The 15,340-nt window shown below is 50.9% G+C and overlaps 1 protein-coding gene across 2 annotated transcripts; it reads right to left on the reverse strand.

Moving 5' to 3' along the window:
* Nucleotides 1–171: 171 nt before the first annotated feature.
* LOC122385440 (mitochondrial enolase superfamily member 1-like) lies at nt 172–14,783 on the reverse strand. 2 transcript variants are annotated; one of them, XM_043373717.1, is made up of 11 exons: nt 14,666–14,783; nt 10,454–10,767; nt 9,331–9,433; nt 8,414–8,529; nt 7,690–7,844; nt 7,155–7,270; nt 6,426–6,586; nt 5,956–6,090; nt 5,496–5,667; nt 4,959–5,140; nt 172–731 (listed from the first exon to the last, which is right to left on the reverse strand). In XM_043373717.1, exons 2-11 carry the CDS (start codon nt 10,541–10,543, stop codon nt 612–614), a joined length of 1,350 nt encoding a protein of 449 aa, XP_043229652.1. In that variant the 5' UTR covers nt 10,544–10,767; nt 14,666–14,783; the 3' UTR covers nt 172–611. The 2 variants fall into 2 exon arrangements, with proteins under 2 accessions (XP_043229652.1, XP_043229651.1); XM_043373716.1 differs by lacking the exon at nt 14,666–14,783 and having other exon boundaries at nt 10,454–10,998.
* Nucleotides 14,784–15,340: the final 557 nt, after the last annotated feature.

Below are 15,340 nucleotides of genomic sequence, written 5' to 3' on the forward strand. Positions count from 1 at the left end.
TTTTTTGGTGGGTTAGGTGACTGATAACTGATAAGTCCTTTGTGTTTTGGTCTGATCGGGTTACATGCAGATGACCTAAGGTCAGCGGAGAGAGAGAGAGGGGGGGGAGTGATTCTGCGTTCCCGCCTCTTCTGCCGTCAGCCGCCATTTAATTGTACAAGCAGGTCGCCTCAGTTCTATTTATATTTCACGTTATCACTAAATAGTTATTTGGTCCCATAATTGCACGTCACATAATCTTCAAGCAAGTCTCCGTTTTTATGACTCGTACGAACCACTACTGCACACAATATCCCCTCCGGTTTCGACAGCCCGGTACCACACTGAGTTGCATATGTCGCCGGGTTGGGACCTGGGGCCAGCTGAGTCCCTTGTGCAAACCTGTTAGCTCTGTGCTGTTAGCTCTGTGCGTAACGCTGATGCCCAGGGCCCCAAAGCCTGCCGTGGCTGTGCCCAGCTCCTCAGCCACCTACATAACCGGCTGAGGTAGCCGACCAGCGCTCATTTACCCCCCATTCAGCGGGCTGTCCCCCGGGCAGCTGTTTCGCGGCGCTCAGACGGCTCCCGGTTGTGCAGTCGGCAGTACCGCGATGGTGAGCGGACGGCGGCAGTCAGTCGGCACGCGTGTTACGCGCCAGGCCCGCTCGGATCAGACGCTTCCACTCTGTGCCATCGGGAAACCGGAACGCCGAGAGAGCCTCTGGCCGGAACCGGCAGCTGTAACCCGGCTCCTGCGGAAACGGAGAGAGGAGTTGACAGCCTAACAGTTATAGCCCGGCTCATGTGGAGAGCAAAGGGGGCGGACGACAATCTGAGAATTGTATAGACCGGCTCAAAGAGGGGGAGGGCAAGGGGCGGCCCGGACCGGTAGCTGTAACCCGGCTCCCTACGGAAAGGGAAGAGGGATGGAGTGCCGTTTGATAACTTCTCTCCGGCTCCTTGAGCGTTGGAAGTGGGCGGGTTGGCAGTCGGCGGTCTGCACAAACAACCGAGTCCGACGCCTGAATAGGAAGTGATGAGTTGGTGGAGGAGAGGGACAAAAAACTAGTGAGCTTAGCGCTGCAGCCTTTGATGGTCTGGAATGTATCTGTCGGGGTCGAATCAACATCAGACCAACTGCAGCTAACGAGCCATTTCCTTTCACTGGCGGCGTACCGTTACATCCGCTCCCTGGACCGCTAGGTACAGTGTGTCTAAAAAGAATGTACCGTCGCCACTACGTGGCGCTGGTGTCGCGAGCCGGTAGTTGGCTGAATCCGCACCAGACCACACATTCCCAGGCGCTAGGTGACAGCTGCGCAGCGGCCGGTAGTAGCGTATAGCCCGAACCTTCGTGACACGACCCCGGGGGGGGGGGGGGGAGGGGAGCGGGCGGGGCAGCGCGTGTAGGGAGGGGTGCTCCAGCAAGCTGGCAGTTGTCGCGGCCAAAGGTCAAGGGGTCACACACCAAGCGAACGGACGCTGATGTGGGTTCGTGGGGATCATGAACTTGTGTGTGGTAGGTGCGTCTTGCGATGCACGGGTGATACGCCAGGTCTAAGCCAAAGGATTCAGGGGAGAGCTGAAGAAAACACCTGGTCAACTACGGCGAATAATAGTGCTGAAAAATGGAAAGTATGGGTCAATGCAAGCCTTCATGACTATAAACAACTTTCTGAGGACGCAAAGGCCAGCATTGAATAACGATCTCCGGATCGAAATTAGCAATGATTTATAATTAAATGCCGAACTAATAGCGCTGCAAAACCCTCCTAGTAAATTGTCAAGTCGGATTATACCCACTTGAATTAAACTATCCTAAATAAAATTGTTAATTAACTTTCTAACACTGACGTTCTTTATCATACGATAAGTATGGGGTTAACCAAGATTCAGCATCTTCCGCGTTCAAACAATCACCTGTAAGGCTAGAACATTAATGGCCAGGTAAAAACATGGTCGGGATTTGATTAACCGGATTATAAGTCGATTTTTTAGTCGGGATTTGATAAGTCAGTTTTTTATGCCAACCGCATTTTTAAGTCAAGTCAGGTCACTGATCTATGACGTCATAAATGAGCAGTCCTAAAATGAACTGTGTGAAACTGTCCTAAACTGTCCTCAACATTTTAGGACTGTGTGCACACTCCTAAATGTTCAACTTCGCTACACCCTCAGTGCAGAGCTTTCATAGGGAGATGAAACTTACAGGATCTTATAGTATGATCGAGAGTCTCACAACTTGTATAAATGTATATCTCGGATTTTCTGAAGGGTCGCCTGAGATCAGGTCAGTCTCTCACCATTAAAAGTCAGGGGAATATGGAAATTGCTAGTTTGGTCCGGAAATGATATACAACTATCTCAAATTCTCAAGCACACGGAATCGTGATTTCATGCGCTCCTTGCAAGGTCTGATGCTTTAATTTTGCTTTGTTGATCTTGCGTGACGTCATTTATCACGTAACCAAGGGTATCAGTTTTTCGTCAATAACTCCCGATCAACTAAAGCTACCGAGTCGATAAAGCCACTAATGGACATGAAAAGACCTGCCGAATCGATTGATATGCAATATGACCTCCTTTGACCAGCTTCGTGACCTGACGGGCTGTGACCTGACCTTGACCCGAGGTTAACACCTTAACTCTCGCCCATATTGGTGTTTTTCCAGCCGCAGACGTATAAGGGGGGGGGGGGGGCCGTTGGACCCTCCCTTGCCGTTTCGCCCCTGATCGAGCTAGAGCTTCGCGGAAAAAACGAGCGTGTTGGCCGTGACGAGAGGAAGTCGATGATACCCAATTTTAAGGTCCTAGGTCATCGGTTGACTTTCCAGGTCAGGTCAATGACCCAAAAGTCGGGAAAATCGGGCCTGTTAGAAAGTCATAAAGCGTGGCTGCTATGGGGTTTTCGGGGTGCTGATCACTAATATCATGTTAGTTTTGATCACAGATGATGTCTTCATGCATTTAGGCCAGGTCGGGTCAGGTCAGGTCAGGTCAACCAGTAAGGGTATTCGTAGTAGGTGGCAACCGCCTCTGACAGCTTCGCAACATGTTACGAGGGCACCAAAATTACTTCGTAAATGTTCATATGGCTGCTAAATTCGAATTCAGCTCCTAAAACTGGCCTAGAAACATGTAAAACTCGAAAAAGTGAACCGAGGTCATCAAAGGTCAATGACCTGACCTGACTTTCCGGTGACCTTGACACCCACCCTAATGCATGGAAGCAACATCATATCCCATGTTTGAACGCTTAAAACCACGAAAAGACTGCAAACGCGCCGCTAATGCGAGCCGACATACGCCGAATCGCGATTCCGGCCAAACATGGTCTCGAAAAGTAGGTCGCAGGTCAAAGGTCATTAAGGTCAGGGTCATGACAATTTCAGGGTGGGTGTAGAATTGATTAACGCGAGAGTAACGAAAGTTTCGTCGCGATCGGCCGCTTTTTACGCCAGTTATTCGCGAAAAACCGAGGGAGGGGGTCCGTTCGACCCCCCCCCCTCTATACGGGCGAGGGTTAAGTTGATCTCACCCGAAGAAAAAGTATACCATTCGACACGCCTGAGCTAGATAAACACGATGCTGCTAAAATCGCGGATCTGCGATCATTTTTAGCGAAGTTATTTACCAAAAACCGAACCTGTGCCTTGGGCCACTTTACCTGACCTCCGAAGTCATCGGCTGATCCTGGTCCTTAAATCGGAGACCAATCGCTGCATTTCGTAACGACGCACACGATCGTTTCTTTCGTGAGGCTCTAGCTCAATTAGGGGCGAATCGGCGAAGGGGGTTGTTTCCTCACTTCAACCCCCAACGTCCCTCGGTATTCAGAAAACCTGAAGGTCCGGTGAGGGTTAAAACGTTTCTCCTGAACGAGGAAGAAATGTAAAAGTCAAAGCTCTATATACGTCCTGTAAAAGTGGCCATAATAATAAATTCGTTAGAAATAAGATGCTTTTTAAACGACTTCCTCATATAAAATCGGGTGCTGGGACCAATCTTATAAACGCTTTAGAATGGACAGGGCGTCACTGGCTAAAGTTTGGGTGCAGAAAACGGCTATTACCTAAATGCAAAATGGTTTTCATGCATTTCAATCAATTGTATATTGTCGGTCCCAGTGGCCGAGCTAAAAAAAAAAATCGGTAGTGTTTTGCATCTTTTACGCCCTAAGAAACTACACCATCTATCGAAGTGGGCGGGCTTATTTGAATGGGATGGCGCATTATGCACGAATCGAGTGCTTTCGTTTATTTTGGACTGTATTTTACCACATCCACTGCTGGTATCACTATTAATATTATCTAATGCCGTGAATACGACAGCATTCCATTTATAAGATTGGGCCAATGGAGTCGCGCCCCGCGAGCTCGGTTTTCCGCTGGGCCGCTACAGGCCAGGAAGTCGGTCTTCGCCTGAGGGCAGGACAAAGGTCAGCGAGGGAGCGCGGGGTCAGCCAGGTATCGCCAAGTGCCGAGCGGATGCCGCTCCCTCCCCTCTCTTCCCCTCTTCTCCCCTCCCCACCTCGGTATAGATGGGGAGGGACCGAACTGCCAATGACATGCGAGCGGTCAAGGCCGCTCGCGCGGCAGCGACCCTGGCGGCCGTGTGCCGCAACTGGGATTCAGCCAAGTTACCGATTCGCCTCCTGTGGGAGAGCCAAACCAGGGGACATACTTTTTAGATATACTGTACGCGGTGCGACATTAAACGCGCGGCACGGCCGGTTTGGTCTAATAAACCTAAAATAGTCGCATGCCGTTTACTAACGCAACACCACTGAATGGGTCTCACGCGGTGAATGACGTGTGACCTAGCACTGACTAATCCCCTTGGTCCTGCTTTCAAACTATTTCCACCAATTGACCTTGGAGCCAGGCACTAACACCGCCAACTGGCTTTTGGTGACCCCTCAGCTGACTGGTGACCTGACTCTAACCCCTATGACTGCCCCTCTGACCCTTCCGACTGACCTGCGGCGGGAAGTATCGTGCTCCGCGGCACACCGCCGGCGTCTCGAGGTGCTCCGACAGGTGGCTGACGTACTCGATCCGGCGGTTCTCCGTGCTACCCGACACGCGGACGTAGTCAAACACCTGGAGGTGTTGTACCATCTCGTTCAGACAGATACCGCCCGCGTGCGGACACACGGGCACTGCAAAGGAGAGGTGGGAATAAAAAGTCAGTTTCGCATACTCTTGGGGCGGTAGTGATGTGAAGCGTTTACTTTTTATCATGCTAACTTAATGTGAATTTCACATATTTTAACGTATTTTTGTCACGGTACAGAATGTGTACCGGTCGATCCGGTCGATCTCTAATCCATTTACCGTTAAGTGACCAATCCTACGCCTGACTGGTTCACCAAACTTTTTTTGCACCTTGCTACTCCTCTCGTTTACTATTTCCACAACTAATATACCTCTCAATTAGAGCACCTCCCAATGTGAATGCACCCTCTTCGGCCTCTCCCTAGTACCCAACCATCCAAGGATCCCTCCCGTCCCTACCGTTGAGTTTGTGCGCCATCAGGTAGACGGGCAGAATCTCGTTGATGCCGCCCAGTCGGCAGCTGTCCACCTGGCAGAACTGCATGCCGCCAGCCTGCAGGAACTGCTTGAACATCACCTTGTTCTGACACATCTCGCCGGTGGCCACGCCGATACCGTACGGGGCCAGCGCCTGGGAAAAAGGGTTGGCATGTTTTTACAAGCTCGACACACAATAATTCGCGTCTTCTTGATTACTGCGTTCCACCTGGACCTTTTACGCATTCCCTCAGTCTCAAGCGATCCCACCGTAACTTATTGACAATCGCTTTACCACATCAGTAAGTCGATCATTTTGTCTCAGATATCCTGTATGGTTCGCTGCCGGCTCAGCTTGGCGGTTTGTCAGCTTTACATTGGCGATTCAGCCGTCTCACCTTGGCAATTTGACGGCCCTACATTGGCGCTTCATTCGACTCACCTTGGCGATTTGCGCGTGTCCGAGTATGTCGTCTGGTGACGTGGGCTCCTCGATCCAGAGTGGTCGGAACTCTGAGAGCTCCTTCATCCAGTAGATGGCCTCTGGGACGTCCCAGCGCTGGTTAGCGTCCACCATCTACCGATAAACACCGGGAACATGGGACGTTGATACTCATATTTCAATTTATGTTGCTGGAAGATGTCGGTGATTTATCTCATCATTAAACGTAATCGTGTCTGATCTGTAATCTCAAACAGTCGCTGCACCAGCACAGGGAATACTACTTAGAGCCGGAACCGAAAACCTCAACCTGCAACTAATTTTTAAAGTTGTGATATTCTTTAACGTAAAACGTGTTTAAACTGCGATATCGTCTTTACTTCACCAGTTAGATGCGCCACCATGAGTTTCCTACTCTGCTGCCCCGTCCCCTCCGCTGAGCCGCTGACCGGCCGGTGTCGGCCGCTCACCAGGTTCCTTTCAGGTCCGATGGTCTCCCTGACCACCTGCAGTCGCCGCCGGTCGTCGGCCAGATCCTGGCCCACCTTGATCTTGAACTCGTCCCAGCCGGCGTCCAGATACTGGCGGCACAACACCCGGATCTTCTCGTCCTTGTATCCCAGCCAGCCTGTGGACGTCGGCGGGGGTTATTGGTGTGTTCAGGTACCCCATCGGCCACCACGGCACGGATATTATCGGTAACCCAGCCAGCCTGTGGATAGGTCGGTCGTCGATTTTTGGTACAGCGTGGATACCGCAGCACAGGGCTGGGTATATCGTTGTAACCCGCCAGCCTGCGGTATACGTCGAGGATCAATGATCCAGGAGAGGCGGCTTCCGCAGGGAACAACTCGAAGCAAAAAAAAAAAAAAAAAACATTTTGGTGACATTAGTCACTTCGGCTTGTCATTATCACAGTCACTATGAATTAATTATATAGCGAGTTTGCTATGCGATTTTTCGCAGTCATTCAGCATCGTTTCCGACCTGCTGCTGTGATATACGTGAGGATCAGCAGGAGAGACGGCTTCCGCAGGGAACAACTCGAAGCAAAAAAAAAAAAAACATTTTGGTGACAGATAAGTCACTTCGGCTTATCCTCAGTCACTTCGGCTTCTCACGGTCACTATGAAGCAATTATATATCGAATGAATTTGCTATGTGATTTTCGCAATCATTCAGCCTCGTTTCCGACCCAGCTGCGGTGGTGTAGGCCGGGTATCCGTCCTTCAGCATCGTCTCCTCCCGCTCCTTCTGCACGTCCGGGTCGATGGTCAGCATGTCCAGCGCCTCCTCCTTGGTCAGCACATCAGAGCTGTCCAGAGCGACGGGGAATCGACACAATTAGGTCACAAAATGAGATTGGGACCGGTTTGACATGGAACAACAAGCGATATTGGAGGTCTCTGGACATTATGACAATACAAATCGTCCTGACCTCGGCTGCGAGCCTATTCAGGCTAGTCGGAGACACCACGCAGTGCGTGCCGATATAGGGTATCGCGATATCGCGCATATTACTGCAATGTGGCATATATGTTGCAGATCACGAAACATTTGACAGACTCGCCCAAATCGTGGCATGCCACAGGCTAGCGAGCATTTCAGCGAGGCCGTTGGTGATGCTAATGATTTAAACATTTTAGGGCTTTTGAGCGCCCGTACTGCAAAGATCATTTGCGGACATTGCGAGCCATTTGATTACACCACGTCGATACGATACAACCTACTCACATGTATCTGAAGTCCATGACGTTGACCAGCTGCTGGGGCGTCATGTCACAGAGGAGCCGCCAGACGGGCTTCCTCTCTCGGCGGGCCCACAGGTCCCAGATGGCGTTCACCAGAGCGGCCGTGGCCAGGTGTGACACACCCTTCTGAGGCCCGATCTGAGCGAGAAAGAGGGGAGAGTGAACGGTTTGATGGAGCGGGGGAAGCGGGTGGTCTTCCCATTCCTGAGGAGAACTGGGAGGCGGGAGCATTGGTTAATGATTACTTATGTGATGTGTCTGATCGATGGCGTTGCGTAAGACCAATGTCAGGCAGTCAAAGAGACTGCGGGGACAGGAAGTACTCGTAATGATGTCGAGTTTGACTTCAACCACCTAGCGGCATTTAACAGTCATTCAATTGAAGACTGAAATCGGAGACTGAAATTTAGAATAGAACCGGAGAGTCGTTGGTAAGTCATAACTTCGCCATTACGAAATCTACTGGATACCGCCACTTAACGACTAAACAGTCACCGAACGCTGCCAATATTTACGGTATGAGCGTGCCAAAGGTCAGTCGGTCGGCCGTTGCTCGACGCTAGTTACAAACCTAGCACGCGGACCACGGTACAACAGCGGCAACTGGCGACTGATGGAATGCTGATCGGCTCGTGCGGAGTGCATGCTGCATAGTCGGAAAACACTAAACAGGACATCACGAGACAGCACGACAGTGAAGACCTCACCCATCGGAGCTGGCTTTCGTTGACCATGTTGTCCCAGAACTTGCCGAAGTTGTCGACGATAGAGTCCAGGGTCTTCCCAACCACGAGAAACTGCAGAGCCTTGACGCATTCGCACACTGGAAAACATCACAAAACTGAATCAGACTGAATCAGATCAGCTAGTTGCCAACGATAGCAGATGAACGGGAGTCGAGAACACGTCACGTCATTGACAGCGCACCAAAATACTGCTATAATACAAATCATGTTCAACAAGCATCAGATCAACGGGCCAAGAAAAACCGTGCAATTTAATGTTATAATCAAATTATATCGAGCCTCAGTCAGGCCGGTTGAACAAGAAGGTTGCTTACGAAAAACAGTCACTAATTTAGCTCAAAGCACACCGACCAGCTTGCAAAAGTAAGCTGGTGTCCAGACAGGAAAATAAGCAAGCAGGTGGAGCGGGGGGTCCCAGAATAAGACGATTCTATCTTAAACCAACGCGAATGTGACCCAAAGACTCGTCTTGCCCCTCCTTTCCTCTTTGTCCAAACGACTGCCTTCAATTCTCGACGTATTCCCCTTTAATTAAGAAAAGTACTATTGCCCGCAGTCTGACCAGGACTTTCCCGATTCCTCTTTGCCCGACCACCCACTTGCTCGTGTTCACGACTGACCGTCCCCCTTATTTGACTGAACGCCCTGTTTCCCGACTGATCGGCCATGTTAGCCAACTAGCCATTCCTCTTTTTTTCCGACCAACTACATTAGTTTTCCAGGATGACCGCTCCCGTTTCCAAGCAGCTGTCTCTGCCGTTCATCGACTGACTACTGAGCCTGTTTCCAGGCTGATCGTTCCCGTCTCCAAACCGACCGTTCCTGTTGCTCGATCTACCATCTCGATCCCTGACTGGTTGCTCTGTTTCCCGACTAACCGATTTCGTTTCCTCGACCGATGGTGAAGGTGGTGCCATGTCCCTGAAGCTCTGTATTTGTCTCCAAAATTACCAGCGCCGCCGAGTAGTCGGGGTCCGTGTGCTGCGGAAAGAGAACGGGATTCTGATCAGAGCACAGCTCGTGGTCCGGGTAAGTGCTGGGGAAAGAGAACGGGATTCTGGTCAGAGCATAGCCTGCGATCTGGGTCCGTAGCTTGACGACATTGGTGGTCTCCACGACATGACTAAGCTGTCCGAGCCCATATACTAGCGGCAGGGGCCGGGATTCGGCCAGAACACAAGTTGGTCAAGAACCCGTACTGGCGACGAGACGGGAAGGGAAGGAGGGGAGCGGCCACAGCTCGGTCTAAACATCCAAGAAGCCGGTGTCCGCAGTCCGCGTATCCATCAGCACGGGATAGGGTTGATCCTGGTACCGAGACAGACCTGAGCTTCTGTGATTGAGCCACGGACGTGCGTGACTGAACGCAGCTAAGCCGACATCCCCGGCCTCATGCTATTGAGCGATGGGCGTCATTGCTGCCTGGCTGGACCATGCGAGGAATAAACTCGGAGGACCAGAGGCACATCACGATAAAAAACAGTCTATGTTCACCAGCATTGAGTTCCACGTCGGTTATTGGATCAGGATTCCACATGGTTGCATTCCACAGCAGAGCATCCGGCTAAGTGCATACCACACTTCCGGCACCAACACCACGGGGCTCATATTACACCCTACGGACGCTGGGTCTGAGTCTCATATCTACTGGTACGGCTCACAATGCGCTACAAACACGAACCAAGACAATGAGAGAAAACGACAAAGTACGTGAACTGCAGCACGAGATTTCATGCCGTAATGGACGGCGTTGTACAAGACATTGTACGAACAAAAATAATTACAAACAAAACGCTCAAAACTCCGACTTACTAATACCCCAAATCGTCCAAAATGCTATGCGCTAAACAAGAAGGTGCCAAACTTAGAAGTTAATCTCTCGCATATAGCGCCAAAACTGCCCTTGTCCGCGTGGGTCTCCATAGCAAGCGTCCCTTACCCAGTCGATACCCGGTCTAGGCTGATCCGTCCCATCCCCATTCCCACTCCCATCTCACTCACCACTGCATCTGAGCCGTCCAGCTGCAGAGACGTGGGGAACCTCAGGTCGTGGGTCTGCACTCCCGTGATACGCAGAGGCACCTCCTCCATGATGCTGCCCTCCTGGCTGACTGTGGCTCTCCTGAAGCGCTGTGTAGTTAGACGACGGCCAAGCAGCTCTTCTGAGTCCCGAATCAGACTATTGAGTCAACAGAGTCCTTTGATTCGACCTGGCGTGCCTGGCAGCTCCACTGATGGGTCTGGCAGCTCCCCAGACGAGACGACCGTGTTATGTATCTTGAGACAAGCTGCAGACTTTGAAGCCCTCCAATTCCCTGCACACAGCCCAACCGACTGACCCCGCCGCCGCGCCAGCACTGCGAGCCGGCCGGGCCGATCGGTTGTCTCCGGCCGCCCCCCGATCTGTGTTTACCGGCCCCGTGCGGCCGACAGCGCCCTCCCGGCCTGACACGAGCCGGCGCGCCGCGGGCCCACCGGCTGACAGCTGCTGAAGCCGCGGAAGGCGCCGTGGTGACACCGGGCGGGGGTATGGAACCTGTGACTGTGACCAGCCCCCCCCCCCCACCCCACGCACACACACCAGTCGAGTAATTGGCCACAGCCCACAGTGCGTCATCGCAGACAGCGCAAGTCCGTATTGGTAACGATATCGCCTATTGACAGGCCACATCACACGCACTGGTAGTTGACACATCTATCTCTGTCTTATCTCGGAGCAAAGCGAAACTGCTGATGCTGCGAGTCTCTGCGACCTTTGTGTCGTGCCGAGCGAGATCAGCCGGGCCCACAGCCCGCTGTTTATGTCGGGTTCACGTGAGGCCCCCCGATGCTTAGTATGCACGTCTGACGAGATCGCGCCACGCCGAAAACATGTGTTATTCATCGAGACTTGGTTTGGAGTCGAGGGTTGTTGCCGAAGTCGTGAGCCCGGTTGCAAGGCGTAGCAACACAACGACCTTCAGTTTCATTCCGGCGGTATGTCCGGCAACAGTCGATGAAACGACGAGACACGAAACTGCGTAGGTCTCACAAATACCTTGCTTTAAAGCGCATATTTCTCTATTTTCCATGTTTCATCATGACAAGGAAAACATAATGCGCTGCAAATGACTCATTGCATTAGTGTAAAATAACATTTTCTTGTTTGCCGATTAAGTTAACAGTTCAAACAGTGTAACACATTACAAGGCACCAGATGAAAGGCGAGCACTCGAAAAAGGATAACTAACTGTGCTAGGGCAGTTTTCTAGGGCTTTTGGGGGTACAAATGCGTTCATAGATGAGCCATAGCAAAATAAAAGATAACACAGCACATTCGTTCCAGCGAACGCGAATGTGCAACGCCGAATGCCTGTTTTCGCCCGATAAGTGAGGCGGTAAGTTTACATAGCGAAGGAAATCTTACTCGAAGTATCTCAGACAGTCGTCTGGGACCAGGAACCTTCTGCAATGCCACTTATTTGCACATCGACACATCGACAGTTTCTCATTCAAATCAGTGAGGCGAAACAATATAAAAACATCAAAAACGTCTGCAATAACAGAAAAAGAACAATACGACCCAATGCAAAGTGGTCTTGGCTAATGGAAGCAAGCTAAAGTCACCAACGTAATGCGTAATTCCAAAAAGGTTACGGTCAGAGATACAGACCACACCGATACATACAAAGAGACGACACTCAAAGACGTTATCAGCGCCTAATCAGCCATCTTGAAGAGTCTGGTCTCCTCAGCATCCATCAGCATGGCTTTCGATCTGGGATGTCGTGTTTAACACAGCTCTTGGAGTATCTGTGTGAGCTAGAGAATGCGATGGATGATGGAGACAGCGTTGACTCCGTGTACTTAGACTGTGCCAAAGCATTTGACTCGGTGCCGCACGACCATCTTCTAGCGAAGCTCTGGGCAGCTGGCATTGAGGGCCCACTAGCACACTGGATTCGATCTTTTCTAACAAACCGTGAGCAACGGGTATGCATTAAAGGAACACGATCTAGCTGGAGGAAGGTCAGGAGTGGCGTGCCCCAAGGCAGTGTTTTGGGACCGACTTTGTTCCTCATCTATATAAATGATCTGCTGGATGGACTCCAGTCAGGAGGGAAGCTCTTTGCAGACGATGCAAAGATCTTTCGACGCATCAAGTGTCCAGAAGACAGGCAGCGACTGCAAGCAGATCTCGACAAGCTACAGGAGTGGAGCAACAGGTGGCTTCTTAAATTTAATGAGAAGAAATGTACTGTACTGAACATAGGCAAAAGGAATCCCAAATACTCATACAGAATGGGAGGAGCCCAACTGGCACACTCGGAGCAAGAAAAAGACCTTGGGGTACTAATAACCACTGACCTGAAACCTGCCATGCAAGTCGCCAGAGCAGCAGCAGCAGCAAACTCTATGCTAGGCCGTATCAAGAACACCCTAACATGTCTCAGTGAAGAAACCCTCCTGCCGCTATACAAGGCACTTATAAGACCACGGATGGAATTTGCAATTCAAGCATGGTCCCCCTACCTCAAGAAAGATATCGTGAAGCTGGAGAAGGTGCAAAGGAGGGCCACAAAACTTGTCTCATCACTGTCTCATCTGCCATACGAAGAGCGGCTCCAAAGACTTGGCTTAACCACACTGGAAAAGAGAAGAACTAGAGGCGACATGATTCAAACATTCAAAATACTCAAAGGCTTTGACCGAATCAAAACAGACTGTGCATTTCTGGTCCTGGATCATGGACAGCAAGGAACAAGGGGACACAGTATGAAGCTAATTAAGCCAAGACACAGAACACAAAAACGTAACGAGTTCTTCCCATCTAGAGTTGTCGACAAGTGGAACTGCCTGCCTGAAACTGTCATACAAAGTGAGAACGTCAATCAATTCAAGAGAAGATTCGACAAGTACATGCTAACTAACAATGAGAGGAGGCAACCCTCATGAGCCATCCGCTCCCATGCCTCCTACTCCTATCTCTTCGGTAAGCATCTCTTCGGTAAGCGGTTTTACCAGTCTTATCTGGAGCAGGAAACACAAACGTCAGGTCACCACGCTCGACAATCGTCAGACTCGACAGCCACAGCGCTCTCATAATGACGGGGCACTCCGAATGACGTGATTTGAGCAGAGTAGCGCCACAAATCGCATCAACGCAGAGTCGGTATGATTCGGTCACTCAACGACAATCCTTCTGCCAATCTAACCAACAACAGTTTAACAAGTGTCAGATAAATGCACAGTAGCCATGTCATCACAACGTGCGATCATAGCCTGGCTAGTCATTACGGCAAACTTTACGGTCGGAATGGTAGTTTTTAGGCTTGATCGGAACGCCACCAAGCGGACGTCCAATAGGCAGCTGGCTCGAAGCGGGCCACCAGATGGCATTTCAAATCGAGACGCACGGAAATGGGATATCAGTGACTGTATCGTTAGATTGTGACTTAGATTATGGTTTTCTCACTGCGGGAACGTCCAAGGTTGTTTGACTTAAGAGTGTCAGCCCGTGACAGTCAAAACAACCCTCCTTCTCATGCTGTGCACTAGAATCTGTCACGTCTTCAGTCAGCACTGGATAGATTCGCGCATCTCACAGAAAGGGCACACAGCTCTGCTGGTATACGGTAACTTTTAACAATCACCCGTCAGCGGATTCTCACTCACTCTGAGTTCCCTCATAGCTCGTGCAACCACTGTCTGTCACCACCTCCTCCCAAGTCGATCACTCAAACCGGATACGGAGCGGGATGTTGGGCCACAGCGGCGGCCGGTGTCGGTCGGTGATGGTGTCAAACTCGAGCTGTGCCCGGGTCTCCGCGGCGGACACCCGCTCGGCCGCCGCGCCGTACAGCTGCTGCATCTGCCGCTGCCGCAGGCGCTCCGTGTCGGCTGACAGGTGGACGGGCGGCGGCGCTCGCTCGGCCCGCCGGCGCCGCTGCAGCTCGCGACGGTGACTCTCGGTGGCGAGGAGGAGGCGGAGGTAGCCGGCACGTGCCTCCCGGTCCGGTGGTGTCTCCTCCACAGGGCCGACGTCCGACAGACTGCCGTCGGCGGATCGTACTGAGCCAGCATCGCCGTCTGATGACGCTGAGTGGTCGGATGGGTGCCCAGAGTTGTGAAAACGTGGATCTGGCTCCTGGTGAAGGTGTGAGCTATTGCTGGTGCTCGGCCACCATGGGGTTGAAGGATAGGGAAACTGTGTGGCATTGTTTGATAATTCACCTGTGTTATTGGTGTCTAGGAAGGTGAAGTGATGAGCAAACCATCCATTAGCAAAGTCTTCCATCTTGAATTGTTCTGTCATAGGAAATTCTAGCATAGATATGAGATGAGTACACCATCTGAAAGAGAAATACACCACATGGCTTAGTATGCATAATACAAAAGCATGTCGAAGACTGTCACATTTACTGAAGTTGCCAGAAAACATGAACCTAATTCCGATGTGCGAATTTGCCAGGAATCAGCCCTGGATGGGAATAATTTCCACGGGATGGCTGAGTGTGAAGGCTTACCTGGTTGGGTTCCAACAATGAACTTCAACTTATGCCTAGGAGCTAGAACACAATGCTCCCCCTAACCTGTAAGATCAAGATATTAGTTAGTAAAAGATTGATTAAATTTGAAATTAGCCTAAATTTCCCCCACCAAATTAGCCTAAATTACCATGCGTTTCCAACTTCCAAGGGATAAGGGAATCAACTTCGATTATGGAAACAAGTCTGGGTGCATGCCTGGGAATCGAATAAAAATAAAATGCAACACTACTTACTTGATGCTTCGTTACATCTCTCCAAACAATGCACATTTCGCTCACACCAGGCTTGTCTCACTTGCGTCGTAAATGCATCGTAGTTTGGAAGCACTTTCTGCTGCCATTTCCCTTCAGCCGAGAAA

This window comes from Amphibalanus amphitrite, unplaced genomic scaffold (assembly GCF_019059575.1).
Source record: "Amphibalanus amphitrite isolate SeventyFive unplaced genomic scaffold, NRLGWU_Aamphi_draft 000219F_arrow, whole genome shotgun sequence".
Lineage (NCBI taxonomy): Eukaryota > Metazoa > Arthropoda > Thecostraca > Balanomorpha > Balanidae > Amphibalanus > Amphibalanus amphitrite.